We start from the raw sequence: 23590 nt of genomic DNA on the forward strand, positions 1-23590 counted from the left end.
AGCATTTTGGCCAAGGAGCCAAGGAGGGCAGCACAGCTCAGCTGTTCCCTGTGGGCCACGGCCTCAGCCTTCCCTTCCAGCCATCCAGCAAAACAGAGAAAACAAAGTGATTAGCCCTTTCGGAGAAACCTACGTCCAAATGGATGTTCACAATACAGCTCTTTCTACAATTCCGGATGTACAAATGCAGGGACCCGATGCTGCATGCCCTTCGTATGGGTGATCTTTGAGTTTCTGGCCAGCCCTAAGCTTCTGACTCTGTGCTAAATCAGAGCCCCCCTCTGCGATCTGACCCAGGATCTCCCTTCCCTCCCCACCCAGTCAGTGACAATGTCTAAATGCACGGCCCTCGGGCCAGTCTAGATGCCCTCCAGCTCTAACGTTCTGGAACGCATCCATGGCATCGGCTTACAAACGCCAAAACCCCCAACGTCACTCATCTTTTCAAGGCTTGTACCCACAGCCCCAAGTGTCCCCCACATATTAGCATAATAAAATGTCAACCCCGCCATACGCCAAAGCCATGCTCACCTCACGAGGTCCCAGTGGGCGTGGTCGTGGATCAGGACAAAGAGCGTATGCGGATTCTGAAAGGAGTTTTGCAGAAAGGACTTAAATTTTGTCTGCGCTTCAGCATCAAGCTTCAAAACATACTGTTCAACCCTCTGCTTGGTCATGTGCTCCTTTTCCAAGCCGAGCTCTGACAAAACCCCTGTAACGTGGCAAAAAACACATCACAAGTAAAACGGGACAAGAAAAACCCTTGTCACAAGCTTCTCGTTCATTCGGCGGGCGCCTGCCGGGCACCTCCTATCTGGCCGGCGCTCCGGTAGGCCCTGAGGCTACAGGGATGGGCGAGACACGGGAGAGTCGGGGCAGCGGACCCCAGGCAGACCACCGTCACACATGTCTGCAGGAGCTGGGCACAGAGGCGGGCCTGTTTCATAGCGTGGTGTGTGCACACAGCAGCCCGCCCAGGGGCCACAGCCAAGCTGGCTTCATGATGCAGGTGATCCCGGGCACGGCGTGACTAAAGGGAAGGGTAAGGTCCCCCCCCCAACCCCGCCGCCCACCCCAACAAAATCATCTCCCAGCCTGAATGCCACTGAGCTGCAGGTTATATAACATAAAGCTGGGACATTTAAGACATTGACTCTTCATGTATTTCGTATTTCATCCCCTTGAAAACACAGGGAGAATACATTAAGTTGAAGCAGGATATCGACACACAGGTCATTGACCTGAGCGGGACAGAGTGGAAACTCAAGTCATGGTTCTGGCTTTATTGGATTTTAAGATCTTGGGCAATTTGCCATCTCTGAGCGTCTGTTTCGTGATCTACGAAATGGGGGTAATAATACTTGCCCTATCTACTTGGGAGGCAAAGACTGGTATTTCAAATCCAAATCTGAATTTAAGGGGATAAAAGCTTCTCCATGTAGCCGTCACAACGTGTCCCCTGAATGTCCCCCCCACCCCCCGCCGGTACCTGAATGCCAGACGTGGAACAGGGTTTGCTGATAGGTCACTTCTGAGGGTGGAATACAAATCAGAAAGTCCACCTTCTCGAAGGATCCTAAGTCCAAATTCTGGGTGCTGGAATCCGCAATTGAACACACATGGGAGAGGAGCTTCTGAGCCACGGCCAGCTGGAAAGGCCGGATGTGGTGGGGCTCCAGACTGTAACCTGGAACCAGAGCCCCCATAAAGGCGAGGTACACTCAAGAGCAGAGAGCTAGGGAGTCACGCAGGGGGCCCCTGTCTAGTGCACAAAGTGACCAAAGGGGGAAACACACCAACATTTATCCGGTGCCTGCTCTGGGCTATGTACCATTTCACACTGTCTGTAATTTAATAACAAAAGGATGAACAGCACTCAGGGAGCGCAGAGGCAGTGACCTACTGTACCCGAAGGGGACAAAGACAGCATCTCAGGGAACGTGACACCGAGACTGGACTTTGGAAGAGGCTGCAAGTTCTCTGGAAGGGAAGGAAACTATCACAGCTCTTCGGGAACTTGGGAGGAATAAACTATTTCAACAATGCACTGATAAGCTGGAAAGCAACACAGAGCAATGCACTATCTCAGGAAAAGTGTGCGTTTCAGGGTAAGAGGAGACTATTGGCATTAAAGACTACAATTAAAATTATATATTAGTCCAGTTTGATGCTAAGAAGATGCCCTGCCTCCCGGATGCGTCTCTAACTCTCTAACATTGCTTCCTCACAGCCCCTGGCGTCCCCTGGCCGCTGGCTCACTAGCCCGGACCCTGGCCGCTGGCTTCCTGGCGTCACTCACTTGTGCATGCCGGTGCATCCAGGGATGCTGATCTGGTGACAGAGGAGGCAGTAAGTGACGACGAAATATGGCCTTGATTTTCCTGATGAAATTTGTCCAGCAAAATGTCAATGTCCCCCTCTGCCCAAAACAGAGAGAAAAATAGAAATGGGTTTTCCATCCCGGTGAAATTCGGCAAATATCCATGCAACGTCTACTAGGTATGAGGCGCTGTCCCGGGCCTGGGGTAATGGAAATAAAGAAGCCAGGGCCCATCCAGTCCCGGAGCCCACGGCTTGTAAGGCAGGCAAACAGTCAGAGAAAATGGCACGGTGATGTGGTAGGTGCCAGGACAGAAGGAAGAGCCAGATGCTAAAGGACAGGAGGAAGGGGTCTGAGCCTATCCTAGAGGGGGGGGGGGGGCCAGGGACAGTTTATGGGAGGAAATGGGGTGAGGAGCCAGGCAGAGAGGGGTGAAGGGCACAGGACTCACAGCATAGAACACATGGACTGAGGCACCGCTCCAGCAAGAAGCCGCAAGCAATCCGGAGGGGGAGCTGGGGAGCAGCCGTGCACGGGGCCAGGGAATACAGAGGAGGCACAAGACCCTCGTGTGCCCCCAAAACCAGAAACCACAAAGCCCCCCCACCTAGGAGAGCCCACAGTCAGCGCGCGAAGATGGCCGGCCAGAAACCACCACAGAAAGGGTTGTAAATGCTAATACGGACAACGGAGGGTACGGCCTGAACATCCAAATCCAGGCCAGCCTCGGCAGGTCCCAGGGAACACCCTCCGAGAGGACTTCACCTCTGAGTCTTTGTTTCCACCCTTCCCGCTCGTGAATTTACACCGGTCTCCCCACGGGCTTACCTGGACAGAGGGTGCTGAAAAACGCCCCCAACAAGTCCACTTTCCCGGTAACCAGCTCGTAATTGACTTCTTTCTGGTACTCCGCTGGGGTGAGGAGGCTCTCAGAAAGAATTCGGGCTTGGTATTTTCCTGGAAAACAAACAACTCTCACTGGGCCCCTCCACTTAGAATTAGCCCGTGAGCCCAGGGACGACAGTCTGTCTCCTCTCTCTCCCGCAAGCCTGTCACCATGCCTGGTCAAGAGCAGGTGTTCATGTTGGTTAAACGAATAAATGGCGTGAAGCATCTTGGCCCAGGTTAACAGGATAACAAGAGGGGAAACCCAGAACACTGGCCTCGGACCCTCTCTTCCCGCTTAGTAGCCGTGTAACCTGAGATACTTAACCGTTCTGGCCCCGTTTCGCCTCCTGAAACACAGGAATGACAGCACTTCAGGACTGTCCTCAGGACTGTAAACCAGGCACTGTTTATAAAAATGCTTAGTCCATCCCTGAGGCACAACAGGCCAACAGGTTTATTTCTGAGAGTGCTACTCAAATCACATAAGTAATTTATTAAAAAACAAAAACAAAAACAGAGAATGGGTTTAGGATCAAGAACGCTTACGGATAACTGGGGCAGTGCATAGCAACAATATACACGTTTTAAGTAAATAAAAAGATAAAAAAATTTATTTAAGTAAATAAATTTATTTAAGTAAATAAAAAGATTAAAAAAATTTCAGGCTTAAAACAAGTAATACCTGTGGGGTCATTTTTTTTTAAACAGTTTAAAAAATAGGAGTATAGTGATTGGCCAAAAATTATTCTGAAATTGACAAACTGACCCACGAAGATCTATGAATACCATACAACAGTGTTAAGAGGGATGTTTTATTTATTTTTATTTTTTTGAATGTTTATGAATTTTTGAGAGACAGAGAGGAAGAGCGCAAGTGGGGGGAGGGGCAGAGAGACAGGGGGACACAGAATCTGAAGCGGGCTCCAGGCTCCGAGCGGTCAGCACAGAGTCCGACGCGGGGCTCGAACCCACAAATCATGAGATCACGACCTGAGCTGAAGTCGGACGTTTAACCAACTGAGCCACTCAGGCGCCCCGAGAGTGATGTTTTAAATCCTAATAGTCCCATTTAAGTTGAGAAATCTGTTTGTATTCATGAGTTGTTCTTTTTTTTTTTTTCAAAGAGAAATTTGAAGCCAGAAGGATTCTTTTATTTTTAGTGTTTATTTATTTTGAGAGAGAGCGAGTGCAAGCCAGGCAGGAACAGAGAGAGAAGGACAGAGAGAATCTCAAGCAGGCTCCACACTGTCAGCACAGAGCCCAATGTGGGGCTCAAACTCATGAAGAGTGGGATCATGACCTGGGCCCAGACCAAGAGTCAGTCGCTTAACCGACTGAGACACCCAGGCGCCCCTGTACTCATGACACTTCAATCAAGAAAATGCTAGACTGAGGAATTCCGTGTTCTTTTTAACTAACAGGAAGAAGCTGGGAAATAATTAGCCATTGCTATTGCTCTGGGAGAGGAACTAATGAGGTCAATGAATTAATGAGGTCACTGCATTAATGTGCACAGAGATCAGCCTGGCACATAAAAGTTGCTTGACACACCCGATCTCGTCCAGGGAGCTGTCCCCTGCTTCCACTCATTCACCTGCAACCAGGGGCGTGCCCTGGGCGTGGTCACCACTGACAACTCCGCCCCTCTGCATCCTGCAAGGAGGGGCTTGCCCTGGGCGTGGTCACCACTGATAACTCCGCCCCTCTACCTCCTGCAACGAGGGGCGTGCCCTAGGCGTGGTCACCACTGACAACTCCGCCCCTCTGCATCCTGCAACCAGGGGCGTGCCCTGGGCGTGGTCACCACTGATAACTCCGCCCCTCTGCCTCCTGCAACCAGGGGCGTGCCCTGGGCGTGGTCACCACTGATAACTCCGCCCCTCTGCCTCCTGCAACCAGGGGCGTGCCCTGGGCGTGGTCACCACTGATAACCCCGCCCCTCTGTACGCTCCACTCCCTGCAGCCTGCTCCCCAGCCACCTCTGACACTCCAAAAACTCCCCCGCTCTTCAAATCCATGGAGCCTCCCAGACGTGCTCCTGCTGTCTCTTCTTGTCCCCCTCCCTTGAGGGAGAGCCCACGTCCAGCAATACTCAGTCCCAAAGTCCCTCCCCACAGCCCTGCTCCACCCTATGCATCAAACCCCCTTCCTGCTCCGAGTCTTTACGGAGCTGCCAAACATGGCTGGAGAAAACACCACGGTCATGCCCACTCGACTCCTGTAAACCCACTGTGCGCAGCGGCCCGGTCCTGTCTCACAGGACACAGCGACCACCTGTGACGCATCCCAGGGCCCCTCCACCTGTCCACCTGTGACCCATCCTTCCCACTGCCAAACATACACTTACACCGCGCGACTCAGAACCACCACAAAAACCTGATCCCGTTCCGCCTCCAATTATTATCTCTTTTCTCTATTCCTTGTAAGGCAAAATTTCTCAAAACGGTTGTCTCCCGTTGCTTCTTTGCTCATCATCTCTTGAGCCCAATCCAATGGCGCCCTCATCCACCAGCACCGCTGTGTCCGCGTCACTGATGGCCATGCGGCGGACAGAGGGAGGAGCCCGTTCGGACTCAAACAGGAGCATCTGGCCCAGTCGCTCTCTCTCCCTTCTTGAAGCACGCCTCCCCCCCCCCCCACTCCCACCCCTCGGCCTCCGGGACATTCTCTCCTTCCACTCTCAGGTCTGCTTCTCCACTTCCTCCCCTCACAGGACCGGACCTCAGACAGCCCCTGCTCTGCACTCACCAGATGGGTCCTGGCATCACCTCTGGGCTCTCAGGCCCCCAACGTGCCGACTACCCCTCAATCTCTGTCCTGAGCTTTGGACTTTCTACCCAGCTGCCCACCCACGCGGCCACCGCGACATCTGAAGCATGGGCCGGGCTGGTGCGGGAGAACTTGAGATTCCAGCACGACCTCCCTGCCACCCCTTCCCTCCACGAGGACAATTTCAATTTTTCTTTATTTTATTTATTTTGAGAGAGAACACAAGCAGGGGAGGGGCAGAGAAAGAGGGACAGAGAGAAGCCCAAGCAGGCTCCGTGCTGCCAGCACAGAGCCCGACTAAGGGGCTCCATCCCACAGACCCTGGGATCATGACCCGAGCCAAAACCAAGGGCCGGACGGACACTTAACCGACTGAGCCACCCAGGTGCCCCTAAATTAAATGTTTTCAAAAAACAGAAACGCTTCTGCAGTTCCTGCCATCTCAGTGGATGGTGTCTGCATCAGCTACACGGCCAAAGCCCTCAGGGTATTCCCACACAGTCCACATGGCCCCCCCCCGCCCCCCCCCCCCCACTGCAAACCCCACAGGTACCCACCCCACAGACACCCAGAATCAGGCCGCTCCTCTGCGCCTCCCCCAGCCCAGCCCCGGCTGCCTGCACCGGGCACTGGATGAATCCAGCCCCTCCCCAGGGACCCAAATAGGGGCCCCAAATAGGGGGCTCTCCACACCCAAATAGGTCATTGATTCTTCTAAAACAAAAGCCAGGTCACAGCCTTTCTCTGGTCAAAATCGTGCAACGGTTTCTCAATGCACACAGGGAACAATCCAAAGCTCTGATAAGGCCGTCAGGGCCCCCACACAACGCCCTAGTCCCGTCCTCTGCCCTGGCCTCCTGCTTACTGGCAACATGCCAGGCACGGCCTGTGGCCACATGGTCCTGGGGGGCCGCCCCCCGCAGCTGTCCCCAGAGGCAACATCGCCCGCTGCCTCATTTCTCTCAGGCCCTTGTTCTTAACATCCCCTCTTTAGATAGGTTCTCCTGACCCCTCTTAATAACCAGCTCCCCAAATGGGATCCTCCGACCCCGGGCCCCTCCACCTGTCCACCTGTCACTTTCTGCACTGGCTTTGGTGTCTGCCTCCCACACCAGAACGTGCGCTCCAGGCGAGCAGGGACCTCGTTACCTTCCTTCCTGTATCTCCGGTCCCTACAACCGTGGCTGCACACAGTAGGACTTCAATAAATGTTTTTATACTGTATTAGTTCACTGACGCATGAGTCCACATAGACAATGAGATCGCTGGGGTTTTTGTTCTCCATTAGCTAGCTGAAGGAAGTGAGGGCCAGAGTTGTTAAGGGACCAGTCACATCATCAGGTGCATGGACCCAGGCCCTCCACCCGGTCTAACTCCAGAGTTGCCCAGCCTCTCTAGGGTTTGGCAAGGCGGAATGCTCACCCTCCTCTCGGAGGAGGAAAGAATTTTAACTCAGCACGCCAGCCGGGGCACGAGCGGCGCACACCGAGGGGGCTGCTGAGCACTAACCAACCGCTGCTACGGACCCTGGGCCACGAGAGGCAAAAGGCGCGGGTCTGCAAAGGAAGGGAGCCGGGAAACAGACGCAGCTGCTTTTCCCGCTGCCCCCAATCTCAGGCGCAGGGCTCACCCGTGACGGCGACGCAGGAGTCGATGGCGGGGCTGCGGCACGCGCGGACGATCACCACGTAGTTGGTCTTGGCGAGCTTGCCCTCGATGAGCAGCCGGAACATCTCGGAGAGGCCCTCGGCCAGGGAGTAGGTGCACTCGATGATGTGCACGCTGTCGTTGCAGGAGCTGGCGGCCAGGCCGGCGAGCCAGGGCAGCTGGGCCGAGGTGACGGGGGCCACGGCGCTGGGCGCGGGCGGGCAGGGCTGCGGCTGCGCCTGCTGGTACTGCCGGATCTCGGTCAGGTGCGATTCGCGCCACGAGCGCAGGAAGATCTGCTCCAGGTCCTCCATCAGGGGCACCTGGTCCGCTGCTGGCAACGACAAGACAGCAGGAGAGGCTTGGGCGCCGGCCCCCGCGTCCCCACCGCGAACACAGGGGGCGATCCTGGGGAGCCGCGCGCAAGCAAACGCGAAAGTAACACATTCCGCGTCATCAATGCCAGATCGTCTCAGGGACCGCGGGGACGTACAGGGAGGGCAGCCGCGCGGCCAGAAGCTCCCCAGCCTAGCGCGGCCACAGCTCTTTCTGCCTGTTCCTCAGTCTGGGTTTCACGCACGGGTTTTAAATAGCAGCAAGGACTGCGAGCCTACGACTCCGGGGCTCCTCCTCTTTCCCTACCTTCTCGCCGTAACCACGCACACCGCGCTGTCTGCGGTCCGCGCCCAGCACGGTCACTGGCCACGCAAAGTCCCTTCCTACGAGGCTCTACCGTTTACTCAGCGGTGTCTCCGCTGTCGATCCTTTCTTTGCTGCCACGTAGCCACCTCTGCACAATACACGTCTTTATGCATAGAACCTAGCTTCCCGGAGTCTCGAAACTGGGCTTCCGGGGCCAACCGGTACACATCGTCAGACTGTGTCCAGAGGGCCTACGTGCGTCTACCTACCGGTGACTTTGATGTCACGTGTGACACTGGTTTTACTGCACCCTTAGCCCCACTGGATACCCACGCTTGCGTCATCAATTCGAGACATACGTTACTTGATTTGTGGGTCTGACGCCTAGGAGACTGAATACCGTCAGCCTTTCTTTCCTAGACGTTTTCTGGCGTATTTGTCCAAATCTTATATCTGGGGGAGTTGGAGGAAGCGGCACCACGCTTGGACTCGGAAGGCGTGCTCCCTTCCGGTTCCACCTGGCGCCAGCACCGATCCAGAGCTATCTTACGATACGGGTTCCTGATCTGAAACACGGGATCACAATACACACGCACGAGGCGACGCCAAGATTTGATCAGATTAGCCGTTAGGCCTCCCATCTTTGAAATCTTTCCCCTTGGGGCGCCTGGGTGGCTCAGTCGGTTAAGCGTCTGACTTCAGCTCAGGTCACGATCTCGCGGTCCGTGAGTTCGAGCCCCGCGTCGGGCTCTGGGCTGATGGCTCAGAGCCTGAAGCCTGCTTCCGATTCTGTGTCTCCCTCTCTCTCTGACCCTCCCCCGTTCATGCTCTGTCTCTCTCTGTCTCAAAAATAAATAAACTTAAAAACAAAAAAATTAAAAAAAAAAAAAAAAAAAAGAAATCTTTCCCCTTGAGCCCACGCCCCCTTCCGGAATCACCATCGCCAAACCGAGCTCTTGGGAGAGCTGTCTACGCTCCCTGCGCTTGCCTCCTGTCTCCAATCCACCGCAGCACGGCTTCTGTCCCCCACACTCCTCGGACGCACCCATCGCCGAGGGTGCCTGTCACTCCCATGTGCCCAAACCCAATGGCCAATCATCAGCCTTCACTCTGCTCTTGGCCTCACTGACTCAGGTGACTGGTCCCTCTCCTGAAATGCTTTCACGGGATGCTGCGTCCGTGTTTACCTGTTCCTTCAACACAGTCGCAGGCCAACTACAGTGCAGGTGCTGTTGGACACGCAGATGTGAACTAAATCAACGTTCCTGATGTCACGGACCCTACATCCTAACCGCGGAGATGCACGGAAAGCGAGCAAATGCTGGTGCTCTAAAGGCAAGATACGGAGGAGAGAGACTCCCAGGGGCCTGCGGAGGGGGCACTGTCTTAGATACGGTGATAAGGTTCTCCCTGAGGTGACACAGGAACCAAAACTCGGAGGACAGGTCCTGGGCAGGGGCGTTTCTCGGGGAAGCAACAGCAAGCACAGAGTAGACGGGTCTGCCGCGGGGCACGGCGGGGCTGGAGCGGAAGCGGAGGTGGGAGGAGGCCTGGTCACTTGGGCCCTGGAACCGGTATGGGTTGAGTGTGTGATAGGAGACCCCGGGGGGCCCCAGCAGAGAACAGATACGATGAGATTCACGATCGTTAACAGCTGTGCAGAATGGGGGGCAGAGCCGCACCCTGGCAAGGGAGGGGTGTGGCGGAGGAGGGTGGGGGACGCCGCATCTGGGACGAAGCAGGGCTTTCCAGTGGATGGGATGTGGGTGGTGAGAAAGGATGGTCCCCGGCACTTCCTGTCCCCCAGCCAGCGTGGCTTCTCAAGGGCTCCAAGTGACGGGCAGGGATCCGGACTGACGGGCCGCCTCGGGCCGCGGCCGCTGCACCAATGGGCCCCACGCGGCGGGAGGGAGGCTCACCCAGCTGGACGAGATAGTAGACGGTCAGTAGCAGCTGCACCTCCTCGGAGATGGGCTGTATCGCCGAGGCCCCGTAGTGCTCATACGCCCGGGAGATGGACTGAGAGTTCTGGTAGCACGTGTACAGGAGGGGGCTCACGACGACGTCACTCAGGTTCCCGCAGAGGTAAGGGAAGTTCCCGTGGCCTGCGGAAGAAGCAACCACGTCCGCTTGGCGACTGGCGTGGGGCACACGTGGCCCCCACAAGTGCGCACGTCGGAGGCGAGGGAGCCGAAGCGGGCAGGCGAGAGGCCCCTGGGCTGACTCACGCGTCCCTCCTCAGGGAGAGGGAGGAGGGAGGAGGGAGGAGGGAGGAGGGAGGAGGGAGGAGGGAGGAGGGAGGAGGGAGGAGGGAGGAAGGAGGGGATCGCAGATTTCCCGCCCTTGCTGAGCTAGTGCACCTGCTCTGAATACCGACCAGGGCTCCAGCGTCTGCCTGTTCGTCGTGCCCAACCCTTGTGGTTCACAGGTGAGCTCGCTGAGGCCCAGAGAGACGCGCCCAAAGCCGAACAGGCGCCCCGCTGACTACAGAACGCCTCTTGTGAGCGCTCTGCCGCCCCCCCCCCGCCAGCCAGCCTGCCCCTCCCCGACTCCTCCGTGCTGGCTTCTGTTCCCCATCCTCCCAGGACTCTCTGGCAGGCTGAGTGAGGAAAATGAGTCACTGCGCAGACCGGGGGCTCCAGATACTGACGGAACCCGACCAATGCTTTAGCACACGTTAGGGGACCAGTTCCGACGAGAACCCTCAGGGTCAGAAGAGCCCGGCCGGACTGATTCTCCTCCGCGCTGGGCATCAGCTGTGTGGCCCTGCGCAGGAAGTAGGACTTCTCTGAGTCTCAGTCTCCACATCTGTAAAATGGGTCGAAGACACGCAGCCCTCATGGGGCTGCCGAGATAACTGGATGCGCCAGATGCACGTGCGCCGTCCTGTGCTTGGTCTGAACTCGTTCACCAAACACACACTCACTGAATGCCCGCTGTGTGCTACGTGCTGGCATCATGCTTGGCTCTGGGGAAATCTGACGCCTGAGACAGTTCACATCCTCACACAACTGCGTCTCAAACCTGAGGGTCCCCCGGGCCCCTTCTGGGCCTTCCTGCACAGCTTCTGATTTGGAAAAGGGGCCTGATTCTGATTCCAGGATGGGCCTGGGAATTCACCCCTCTAACAGGTCCTGGACGATGCTGGACCTGCTGGACCAAGGACCACAGTTGGGGTGCCACGGCTTGCGAACATTATGGCTTAAACTGCGTTGGGGGCCAGGAGAAAGAAACTAAGGCAGCCTCGTGGAGAAGGCACATGGGTTTGGGTCCTAAGGCGCAGGTGGGGTTTGGGCATGAGGTGGGCTGGGGGCGGGAAGACCCAGGATAGCAGGCATGTTACAAAGAGTGCGTGGCTGGGGCGCCTGGGTGGCTCCGTCAGTAAAGCGTCCGACTTCCGCTTGGGTCATGATCTCATGGTTTGTGGGTTCCAGCCCTGCGTCGGGCTCTGTGCTGATAGCTCGGAGCCTGGAACCTGTCTTTGGATTCTGTGTCTCCCCCTCTCTCTGCCCCTCCCATGCTCATGCTCTGTCTTCGTCTCTCAATAATAAATAAATGTTTAAAAAAAAAAACACACAGAGTGAGTGGCTTAAACCGAGCAGAAAGTGCAGTGACCTTGAGGAATAAGGAGGATGGTCTATAGCTGAGGTCGTTAGAGGCGGGTCTGCCGGACCCTCACCCCGACTCCTCTGAGGCCCCTGGCTCGGGGGAGGCACAGATGCCACCCTGCCCGTAGTGGTGCCACCGTGCTCTGTCTTCTCATCCCCGCGTTCTCACAGCGTCTCACAGACACGTAATGGCCGTGCACAGGTTACATGTAACACTGTTGCACGTTGACCTTCTTCTCAATTAGCCAAGAGGGCCCGATGGGATTACCGGCCGTGACTCATGCTGGGTTCAAACCCAGATCTGCACCCCTCTTCCTAAAGACCCTGTCCATTTTTTTTTTTTTAGGAAAAAAAAGGAGTGCCTCTCTTATTTCTTAATTACCGGTAAGATACCTCCCGCTTGCCTACGACCCTCTCTCCTCTGTGCCTCCAAACACGATGCCAGATGCTGTACCAGCTTCTTTAGGAAGGAGGCGCACGTGCATGTGTGTGTTATCACACGGCCCCGGCGACCGTCATCATCATGCGAGTCCCGCCAGACCTTCACATTTCAACCTCTCCTGCTTCACTAGAAGGGGACTTCCTTACTTGCGGCAAGTCTGCCCCCACGGAGGCTCCGTTAACCTACAGTCGCAAAACAGATCGAGTCTAGGTTCCTGCTTCCATGTGGCGACCGTGGCCGTCTTCACCCAAAGTCAGATTGCATAGTCAACATGAACTAGTGGCAGAGGATGACACAGGACAATCCACCGGACCGGGGGTCCCAGGAGCAAGGGGCTGACTGATCTGTCTCCGTTCCCTGGTGCTTTGTACTGGACCTGTCATTATGGCACGAATGAGTGAATGAATGAATGAGCGAGCTAGTGAATGAGTGAATGAATGAATGAGCGAGTGAATGAGTATGTGAACGAGCAAGTGAATGAGTGATCGAGGGAATTAGTAAGCGAATGAGTGAGCAAAAGAGCAAGCAAATGAATGAATGAGCAAATGAATGAGCCAATGAGTGAGTCCATGAGTGAATGAGCAAGTGAACGAGTGAGTGAATAAGTGAGCAAGTGAATTAGTAAGTGAATGAGTGAACGAGTGAGTGAGCGAATGAGTGAATGAGCAAGTGAACGAGCGAGTGAATGAGTGAGCGAATTAGTAAGCGAATGAGTGAGCGAGTGAGCGAATGAGTGAATTAGTAAGTGAATGAGTGAGTGAGCAAATGAGTAAGCGAATGAGTGAATGAGCGAGTGAATGAGCGAACGAGTGAATTAGTAAGTGAATGAGCGAGTGAATGAGTGAATGAGCAAATGCACAAGCAAGTGAATGAGTGAGCGAATGAGTGAACAAGCGAGTGAGCGAATTAGTAAGTGAATGAATGAGCTAATGAGTAAGCGAATGAGTGAATGAGCGAGTGAATGAGTGAATGAGCGAGCGAGCGAGCGAGCGTGAGCGAGTGAATGAACAGATGCGTATCATGGAACAGAATCGTTCCACTTGGGCTTGTCGTGCAAACCTGTGAAAGGCCCTAGAACTCTTGGCATGTGACCAGGGGCAACACCAGCGACTGGTCTGCTTAGCTCCTCCGTTGCCCTGGAAAGGGTCTGAGAGTTTCCTCAGGGGGACACCCTTGGAGTCAGCCTGTCCCTTGTTCATCCCTTCAGGCTCTCCGACGTCCACCACCTGTCCCACTGCTGTACTTGCCTTTAAATATCACCGGCTTGGCCTTGCATATTTTCAGCAAGTTGTCAGGGACGGACACTGGTTCTCCAGAGGCCACAACGGGGAAGGTGACCGACGCTGGTCCCACCGAGCCAACCTGGGGCACGCAGGACATGCCTGCGCTCTCTAGGGACAGGCCAGGAGAGTTAGGAAGACAGGCCAAAAAAGCCACCCACCTCTGGCAGACCCGACGTCAGGCCGGCCTGCGAATCTGCTACAATCTGACCCTCACCCCTACCTGTGGGAGCCCCCAAGTCTTGGAATCACAGACTCCTGAGGTCAAAGCATCTTCAGAGTCGCTTGATCCAATCTTCCCCGCCAAACAACCCAGTCCCCTCCTCTTCAGTCTCCCTGCCACGTGGCAGGCAAGCCCCTTTTAAATTCCTTTAGGGTCAGGGAACGAGCTCACTGCCATACAGGAAGCCTGGGCTTGGTTGAGCAGCCCCACCGTACGAGAAAGAGACCCTCCGTTATACCCAAGCCTGCCCCCCAGAACATCCTCGCCGATTCACGCGGAAGCACACACACACGGGCACACACGCCCACGCCCCACCAGCAGCAGCACCACACGGGTCCCCGAGTCTCGGGTTTCTGGCAACGTTGCCGTCACTTACCGTACTTAGCTCTGTTCCCACCACCCTGGGCGTAGCCAGCATCTGTCGCTGATGGAGATTCTGGGGACCACCCTTTGTGGCGTTTTTTCGGGGGCCCAGAGTTTGATAAGATACCTAGACAACATTCAGAGTACGGATTAGGCTTTCGCTAAGGATGAGCTTCCAAATGCTCCCCCTGCTCTGGAGAGCACGTATTTGTTATTTTTTAAAAAATCAGAGCCTTACGACGGTCGTTAGCTGTTTAGGGAAGCGTCCGGGCATGAGGAAATACCCTGTCCATTTCAGTGAACGTTTCGTTCCAAACCACGCAAGTGCCTCGGCCTGATCTCTGAGCCCTTAGCACACCCTCACCTTTAACATGGGGTCACAAGCCCTGCCGTTAAAGGTGGTTTCATGAAGACTAAAGAGAATGTAGCGAAAGCACAGCCTTGGGGCCCACTGGCCGGTAGCCCCCAAGACCACATCCTCCTTCCCCTCCTCCTCTAAACTGCCCCGTGAATGCCCATGTGCTTCTGGGATAAGCCACGGTCACGTTCGACCGACCACCACACAGTTTCACCACCTGGGGGCAGGACCGCTCTACGTGTGTTCCTCTCCCACCCCAGCCTTGACCACTAACTTCAGACCAAAGAAGTCAACAGGAACAGAGGCTGGTACCTGCTGTTGTTTATGAGTCATCCTCGCCCACTCTAGATAACAGCATGTGCGTGTCTCACGCTCTGCGCCCGGGTTATTCAAAATATCCAGAGTTGGTTACCACATTCGTTTGAGCAATCCGACTCAAAATCTCCCCTACGTTTAGAAGTACACATTCAGCTGTGGCTGCACATTAAACGCCCCTGGGAAACCTTTAAAGCTCTCTGTGCCCGGACACAAGCCCATCCCAGGTAAAGCGGAACCCCGCGTCTGGGGGAGCCCCGGGCACCGTGGTGACTCCAAGCTCCCTGGTGACCCTAACTCACAACCAGGGTTGAAAACCACGGTGTAGGGCAAGGTTCCTACAAATCTGGCCTGAGAAGGAGCTGGGCAGAAGCAGCAGGGGCCCTGCTAAAACCATCCGCTCCCGGGCCCCACCCTGACCTACAGAACCAGACTTCTGGAAATGAGAATGAGAAAACGCCACCGTTCGTGGGCACCCTGGTTTTGCTTAAGCGCCCCGCGGGGTCTTGCTCCAGGGTCTGTTAAAAGTGGTAAAATTATGCTTGACTCCGCCTTAGACTGATCAAAAATGAACAAAGGGAACAAAAAGTGAAAACAGAAAACAGGTGGCTCACACAGAGCTTTCGAGCAGGCGGGCTCCTTAGACACGCCTCCTCCCGGCAACACCTGAGGCAGCTACTATAACCGCTGTTCTGTTTATCTTCTATTACCTTCTACTGCCCGCACATCTGTCCTCAGGTGCGGACAGAGGCGCCCCACAGAGACCAAGACGCCTCTGGAAACCACACTCAGCCACCGTAGAGGGGCCAGGCCTCGATACTACGGATGGAGGGTCTACAGATGTCCTCCCCCTTTGGGACACAAGCCCTCACCGCTCTGCTGGACCCAGCTCGACTCTCCCAAAGTGACGTCACTGGGAGTCGTCCCTGTGGTGCCACTGTGGACCAGCCCTCGCGGTGTCTCCTGGTATCGGGGTGGGGGGCACCCCTTGGCATTTTGGGTGAGCGAGTTTTTATTACGTAGACTTCCATGTCACTCCAGGACACGTAGCACCCAGACCCCCCTGTGTGGACCAAGCAAGGATCCTGGGCACTTGCTAACGCCCCCCCGCAAGGGGGCAGGACTTTTCCACTTAGGACCACTGAGCGACAGCCCTCAAGCCCGAATTCAACACCTCTTGTCGTTTTAGGAGCAGTTGATTAACATGGGCTTCCTCTCTCCCCAGAGCGGGCGGGAAGGCACAGGACCTCTGACATTTCGGCTGTGCCGTCTGAACAACTGTGTTCAGTCTGTGAAGGTGTCCCGGGCGGCCAGGTGCCGAGGCCCCAAGATGGGAAGGACGCTGGCCCTGCTCTCAGGACCTTCGGTACCTGACGGGACACGGATGGCCATGGAACTGAGACCAGGGAAGGTACCCCCGCTGCAGGAGGAGAGGACAGCTGAGCTAAGCCCTGAAAGGCAGGTTTAGCGGCAGTCAGGACTCAGTGCGTGGCCAGGGGGCGAGGACAGGAAGGGGAGGGCACTCCTGGAGCGTGGCGGTCTCAAACAGTGGGGAATGAATAAGGTTCCTCAGGTTGGTTGGGGCCAGATTCCAGAAGGGTTCAAGGGCTGCCAGGGACTAGGGGCATTCTACTTCCCACACGGCTCCTCGTTCACCGCGGAGTGGGGCCCCCGTGCCCCGCTGCCCGGGCAAAGGCTGGACGTATACAGGCCTCCACGCAGGCCGGGCAGGTGCCACAGTGCAAGGCTGCCATCACCATCCCAGAGCCCTGGTCGTCGGCCACGGGGCCACCCTAAATTCAGCACCTTGCCAAGAAACACCAGTCACGGCCCGGAGCGGCTGGAGGGGGGATAGAGACTGGACCTCAGATTCCATGCTGGTTAGGACTGGGGAGTCTCAGGTCCAATTCAGAAAAGACACTGGTCCTTCCACCAGGGAGGGGACACTGGTCTTGTACCAGGGATGTCCTCTGCCGGCCATGGAACAGATGTCCTCTGCCGGCCATGTAACAGAAGGGAAGCCTCGCCTCTAGGCCTGGGCTGCCTCTCTGGGCCTCACTTCCCTTCTCTACCAAACAGAATGTGGGACCAGAGAGTTACTACGGGCTCTTCCAGTTGGACAGTCTTGGCTGCCAAAATCCACTCAGCTGCGTGCAGGGAGGACGGGGAGAGAGGTAACCCTGGCTTACTAAATGGCCCCTGAGAGCCCAGAGGGGCGAGCACTGAGCTCGGAGTCAGAGGCTCCACGGCCTCTACTCCAGCAGAAGGTCTGTGTAACCCCTTCGTGCACCTCTTCATCCTCTTCTGAGCTTCCTCCCTCACCGCCTCTCACGCTTCCCCAGCTCTAAGGTGCAGCTCGACTGTCACCTCCTCCAGGAAGTCCTCCCTGCAAAGGAGCTCAGTGATGATGCCGAGGCGGGCACGGTCACTCAGTGAGCTGCCAGATGTGTGTGAATCTCCATACAGCACCTCATCTGACCCTCCCAGCTGCCCTGAATGCAGAATTCTGATCTCCAGATGAGGGCACAATTTAGCCAGAAGGCTTGTCCAAGATCCCCCTGACCAATAAGAGACAGCATTGAGTTTCGAATTCGTGTTTATCTGATTTTGGAGCCCGTGTTTTTCCCATGACACCACACTGCCCCCTATTTCTCAGGAGGGACTTCACAGCCCTCCTGACGTGTAGCCCACAAGACTGGTCGCCCACCTCACAAGGGGCTCCCGCTGCTTCTTGCCATACACCCATCACCCAAGTCGGTGGACGAAGCCACGGCCCCACCCACACCAGGGCCTGGGCACAGCCCCACGGACCCGGGAGGCACCTGCCGGCCTGTCCTGACTCTCTCTCCATGCCACACCCACTCCGTGAGGCTCAGTGGCCCCAGTACGGTGGCGCCCACAACCCCCACAACAGCCTGGCCTAGAAAAAAGCAAGACCGCCCCCCCCCCCCCCCAGGACAGGCGATGCTACCTAATGCCGAGGGCCGTGGCATGGCCGAGAGGTCGTTCTTCACCAGCTGTTGGTGCTTCGGAGAATCTTTGCCATTGAAAACAGCTGGACCCACGGCCGCAGCAAGTGAGGGGTGCTCAGAGGCTGGTCCTGGCAGCAGAGAGAGAGAAAAGGGGAAGCACAGAGCGAGTTCATAGGAGCCCCGCTTAGCAGGAAATTACTTCTCTTCCATTTTTACCAACTAGCCGACAAGTGGTTCTGCCCACTGAGGACACACACCCATGCACGCACACCCACGCACACACACTCCTGCTCCAGTGAGCGCACGGCCCGGGTCAATGAAGGACCAGGGAGACAGGGGTGGCCAGTGGGGCCCCTGCATCCCAGGAGTGCACCCGAGGCTGATCCGCCTCCCTTCTCCCACACCCTCACCCCCCAGGCTCCGGTTTGCACCAAACATTCTCAGGACAGTTGTAGGGCACGCAGTCACCCAGGGCCCTGGGGCTCCCCAGGTCTGAGGATAATGCCGGGGGAAACTATGGGTTCCGGTCTTGTGAGGCTCACTGCTTCCGTGCTCACATCAGCCAGCGTGGTCTGGAAGGCCCCCCAGAGTCGGGGGCAGCACAAAACCTTTCTTGTGGGTGAGGTGGCATGGTGAGGGGCTTAGGGGCACAGTTCTGAAGCCCACTGCCCTGGGTCTGAATCCCCTGCTCGGTTGCCGCCCGGGGCCGAGTGACCTTACTTAACCTTCTGAACCCCTTACGCCTCCGCTTTCTCAGCTACAAAAGGGGACAATAACAGAGCCACTGGGAGAAAGCCAGGATTTCAAAGAAGCGTGCCGAACAGTGCCTGGCAGGTAGTGAGTGCTGAGTATTTCCTATTGGCACCATACTTAACTCTTGCAATCACCCTGCAAATTAGAAAAGATCTGCTCCAGCTTTACAGGCGAGGAAACAGGGACGCGAAGAGTTGAAATCAGTTGCCCCGAATCGCCCAGCCAGAGGCTCTCAGTGCTGGAAACTCACACCCAGCTATTCCCATGGCAAAGGCCAAGGGCTCCCCGGCCGCCATGGTAGCAGCGGTTCCTGGGGGCCCGGGCGCGGTGAGGACAAGAGCAGACGGCGTGCAGAGAGGGAGGCCCGGGGCCTCGGTGGGAGGGCACGGTTCCCAACCCTGGCGTGGCCTCTTCGTGGGAGCCAGGGCACCGACTCCCCTCACTAGGCCCCTCTACAGACCTCGTGGGCCGGAGAACGAAAACAGCCAAGCCTCCCAAGCCCTTGAGAAGGCTGCTGGAGTCAACGGCGACCATGCTCGAAGGTCCGTTCAGGATGGCAAAATGCCAAGCACACGACCCAGAAACCCCTGCTTGTCAAATCTTGACTTCACCTGCAACTGCCCAGGAGACCCCAGGCACGCAGCTGAGCCTCAGGTTCCCCAGAAGTACCGCGGGGAAACCCAAGCCTGCTTGCAGGGAGGCTGTTAAGACTCAAGGAGGCACATGCCCAGACTTGTGGGATCCTAAGCACATGGTAGACGGCCCTTGCTCGTCTCACCTGCCCCTTGCAGGCTCCCCACTGCAAACTGGGGGGGGGCGGTGCTGAGGGACCCCAATTCACCACACCACCGATAAGGGGATCATATTACGTAGCAGACAGCAACAGAGGACATCTTTCCAAATTAAAAACACAGCATGCGGGGGCGCCTGGGTGGCTCAGTCAGTGAAGCGTCCGACTTAGACTCAGGTCATGACCTCACAGTTTGTGAGTTCAAGACCCGCATCGGGCCCTGTGCCGTCAGCGTGGAGCCTGCGTGGGATCCTCTGTCCCCCTCTCTCTGCTCCTCTCCTGCTCCTTCTCAAAAATAAATTAAAAAAAAAAAATGTTTTTTTAAACACAACACAGCATTCTGTGCCAGAAACTACTACAAATTCAAGATAAAATGCTCAGGCTTTGTAGGCAAAGATGATGTACAAAGCACGCTTCTTATTTATCTTGAAAAACGTTTGGCTGCAGGGGCACCTGGGTGGCTCAGTCGGTTACTCATCCAGCTCTTGATCTCGGCTCAGGTCGTGATCTCACAGTTCATGAGATCGAGCCCCCCCCTCCGGCTCTGCGCTAACAGCACGGAGCCTGCTTGGGATTCTCTCTCTCTCTCTCTCTCTCTCTCTCTCTCTCTCTGCCCCCCCCCCTCTCAAAAATAAACACACTTTACAAAAAGAAACAAGAAGATCGCTTGGGCTGCACCCTCAAGCTGCCAGGCTTGTGGGTTTAGCTCCTTTGTGCTTCTCGGTCGCCTCACCTGCCTGCTGGGCTCCCAGGGGGACGCTCGGGCTGGCTCCGGGAACGGGCTCGCTGGAGAAGGCAGCCAGAGGCCCGGAGCTCTCCGCTGGCGGGAAGAGTGAGCTGGAACAGGCACTGGCGGAGGTCGGCCGGCTTCTGAACTCTAAGGGGGCAAGACGCGTGCATGAAAACCAACTCCCCCCCCCCCCAACCCCGGTCACGCGAGGCCTTCCTAGACTGGAGGCTGTCCCCCAAGAGAGCCAGACACCTAGATAACCAAAACGGTGCCAACGCCACACCAGCCTTGCCTCAGCGTAGCTGGGGGAGGCGGGGGTGCGATAACCCCCACGGCTCCGTGCCAAGGGCAGGGGGATCCGTCCGAGGGGCAGCTCTGATTATCCGGAGGGGGAGCAACCCTGAGCGTCTGGGACAAACAGAAAAACAGAGGACACGAATGAGTCACCCCCATCGCTGCCCTTCAAGCCCAAGGAAAGAACAGATTATTACTCAGAGGCAGAGAAAGAGCTGAGAGCCCCCTGTCCTGAAAGCCACCCTCTGCTGGAAAGATTCCCTCCCAGGAGTTGCACCTAGCCTGTGAGGTGTTTGGTCACAGCACGTGATCAAAGACTCTTCCTGGGTCCCACGGCAGAAGCACCACTTGGTACCACTAATTCTCGGTACCAGGAGCTCAAGAAATGTTTACTGAGTCAAGTAAGAAAAGGAGTAGGGGTGGGGGAGGCAGGCCCCGAGCCAGCCCTTCCTGAAGTCCCTTCCTTCTATTCACAGAGGCTGGCCAGGAGAGGCCAGGTGACCAGAGATGAACCAACCCAGACAAGGTTCTCGTGGAGACCCCTCCTAGGACATGTCCCTGCACAGCTGGCTGAGTGGGGGCCTCTCAGGGGCCATCCAAGGCTGGGCCTCTGAAAATCCACTGCCCCCCACCCTCTTCTCTCCATAGTTGACTTAGCCATGGGTGATCCGGGAGACAGGAGGGAGGAGGGAAGCCCAGTGACTTCTACGACACTGGCCTTCACAGGGTTCGGGGCGGAGAGAGGACGGGTATCATCCAACCCATTATTTCTCTAAATCAGAGTTTCTCAACCTCGGCACCGCTGATTATTTAGGCTTGATCGTTCTTTGTGAGTTGGGGTACGGGGCAGGGGGAGCGTGGGGAGGGGGCAGAAAGGGCTATCCTGTGTGCTGCCGGATGTTTAGCAGCATCTCTGGCCTCCATCCACCAGATGGCAGTAGCGCTCTCCAGTCACGATGGGGGACAGAATCACCCCGGGGGTTGAGAACCTCTGTCCCAAGCGCTTGCCACAAGAAGACACAGGATGGTGTAGCCCCCTGCAAACTTTTAAACGTCCCACACAATTAGGCTGGCACTACAAATGTTTACCCACAATGCAAAGCAGCGCTTTGATTTCACGGGGCTGACCTTCTGCCTGCAATTGTGCCCACGGAGCCTGGGCGCTCCTCCAAGTCCGGCTGACAGGCACCTGGGCCCTCTTGGAGGGCCCCCGTTCACCCACCCAACCCTGCTCAAAGCCGAACTGCTCACCTGAGCCTTTCCAACAGATGAGAGGTCCTTTGGTTAGAGTCCCTTGTGCGTTGCGGACCAGGTAATACTTCAAGTGTTTCTGCTTCTTGGGCTGAGTGGTCAACTTGAGATTTATGTGATTAGAGAATTCTGTGAAGTAGCAGAAGCCTTTCTTTCCACAGCCAACGCAATTCCCAGAGAAACCTGGGGGAGGGAAACCACCACGAAGGTCTCCAACTTACCTCCAACATACTCGTCAAATAACGCAGACTGTGGAAATTCTAAATACTCCCATCCTGTGCCACGAACCCGAAAATTCCACGGGGCAAAGGTCCCTAGCACCTTATGTGGGTCCAAGGGTCGAGATGACCTTGACTTGAACAGAAGGAGGCCCAAGAAGACTTAGTCATGGAGGAGGCCCTGAAGCTTGGAAGACTGAACTTGCCGGGGGGCGGGGGGTGGGGGGGACAGATTTTAAAGCCTATACACACAGGAAACATTACAAGATGAGACTATCGCATTCAACCGTCTACACTGATCAAGTGCCTGCAGGAAGTGGTCCACGCCCATCTCCTTCAGTGCTGGCCGGTCACAGAATCTCAAAGCCATCAGACCACTGACGACCTCCCAGGAGCCCCAAACTGCATCCTGACCCCATGAGTCGCTGCAAGAAACAAAGAGAGCTCCACGGGGTGGGGGCTGGAAGGGTTTGGCCACCAGCGGAACGGAGACCCGCTGCCCCGGTGTGGCTGTCACAACGTTGGCATCCTGCGGCCGAGGCCGGAATGGGCCTTTCTGGGGACGGACGGAGGTTCCCACCAGCTGTGAGGCTCCAGAAGGGTCGCCCGATGACAAAACGACCTCTTACGAACCATGAAAATCCAGCGAATAGGGATAAAGAGACCTTTACAAGCTATAAAGTCCATTCAAACCACACTCAGTGCAACCGCCGGTGAACATGGGACAAATGTGACGACTGGCCTAGCTGCTCTGGTCTACACCCACCATCTCAAGAAGACCTTCCTGAGGACCTTGCTTCGCCCACTGGGGCGTCTGGTTTCTATGGGGCAAGGTCCTTTGGCAGGAAAGACCCTTAAGCGGAGACTGATCTGTTTCATCATATTCTCTGGCCGACAAGTTTCCAAAGGTCACTTTGACTTAGCCCATGAGGGCCACGCGGCTCGGTGTGTGAGCCCTGCTTTCAAACAGGGTATTCCTGAGGCCTCTGGCTAATGTTCAAAGCGATGTGTTCGTGAAGGTTCAAAACATCCCCACAGAGAAATAAGGCACCTACAGTACAGACACTCACTGGATTTTCTGATCTATTTTAAGCACATTTAATCCTCCTTAAAAGGCCTTAGAAATAGGGACAGATCTCTCGGTCTAGCCACAGGACAGGGACAGGTTTAGTTTAAACTTCCAGAATCCTGTTCTCTCTGCACCAGAGCAAAGAGACAAAGTATCGAAGAGATGCCAGGCACTGTGCCATTTCCTTGTTCTTAAAGGGACAGGAAAGGAACTAACACGTGCAGAGAGCCAGCGAGATGCTGGCCCTTTTACCGTCCTCCAGACAAGGTCACTCAGCTCAACTGACACAACACCCGGCCCCTTGGGACACGAATCCTTCTGTGGGGAGGGCTGAGGACCGGAGAGGTCACAGAATATTCCCCAGTGGAGGTAGACGGTGTGGCACTCCAGCCCAGCAGGCGAATGGGGTGGAGACTGACAAGCGTGGCATTCAAGGCCACCCCAAATGCTACCCAACCCCCATGGCTCCAGCCTTCGCCCCTGTTCCTCGCTCTGCTGGGCCCAATCCCCGAGCGGACCCGCCCGCCCACTCCCACCGCCCTCATGCCTCCAGGCTCACACTCTTCCTCCCTTGAGTCCCACCTGCGTGTTGCATGCGTCCCTGCCACTCAATGCCCGACTCAAACGTCCACTTCTTCAGGGCTTCCCTTGACCCGAA

The 23590-nt window shown here is 56.1% G+C and overlaps 1 protein-coding gene across 8 annotated transcripts in view; it reads right to left on the reverse strand.

Annotated features, from left to right (window-relative positions):
* The window catches only part of GREB1 (growth regulating estrogen receptor binding 1), a 145671-nt gene that overhangs the window by 38441 nt on the left and 83640 nt on the right, over positions 1 to 23590 (reverse strand). For 6 of the 8 annotated variants that reach the window (XM_042982484.1, XM_042982482.1, XM_042982481.1 and 3 more), the window contains exons 5-15: positions 21646 to 21828; positions 20104 to 20247; positions 17827 to 17955; positions 14196 to 14309; positions 13564 to 13707; positions 10186 to 10371; positions 7608 to 7958; positions 3149 to 3277; positions 2300 to 2419; positions 1490 to 1687; positions 532 to 712 (exon numbers count right to left, since the gene is read on the reverse strand). In XM_042982484.1, the coding sequence (XP_042838418.1) occupies positions 532 to 712; positions 1490 to 1687; positions 2300 to 2419; positions 3149 to 3277; positions 7608 to 7958; positions 10186 to 10371; positions 13564 to 13707; positions 14196 to 14309; positions 17827 to 17955; positions 20104 to 20247; positions 21646 to 21828 (1879 nt within the window). The remainder of the gene's footprint in view (positions 1 to 531; positions 713 to 1489; positions 1688 to 2299; positions 2420 to 3148; positions 3278 to 7607; positions 7959 to 10185; positions 10372 to 13563; positions 13708 to 14195; positions 14310 to 17826; positions 17956 to 20103; positions 20248 to 21645; positions 21829 to 23590) is intronic. The other 2 variants (XM_042982485.1, XM_042982487.1) reach the window with 2 other exon arrangements.

Source organism: Panthera tigris, chromosome A3 (genome assembly GCF_018350195.1).
Source record: "Panthera tigris isolate Pti1 chromosome A3, P.tigris_Pti1_mat1.1, whole genome shotgun sequence".
In the NCBI taxonomy this organism is placed as follows: Eukaryota; Metazoa; Chordata; class Mammalia; order Carnivora; family Felidae; genus Panthera; species Panthera tigris.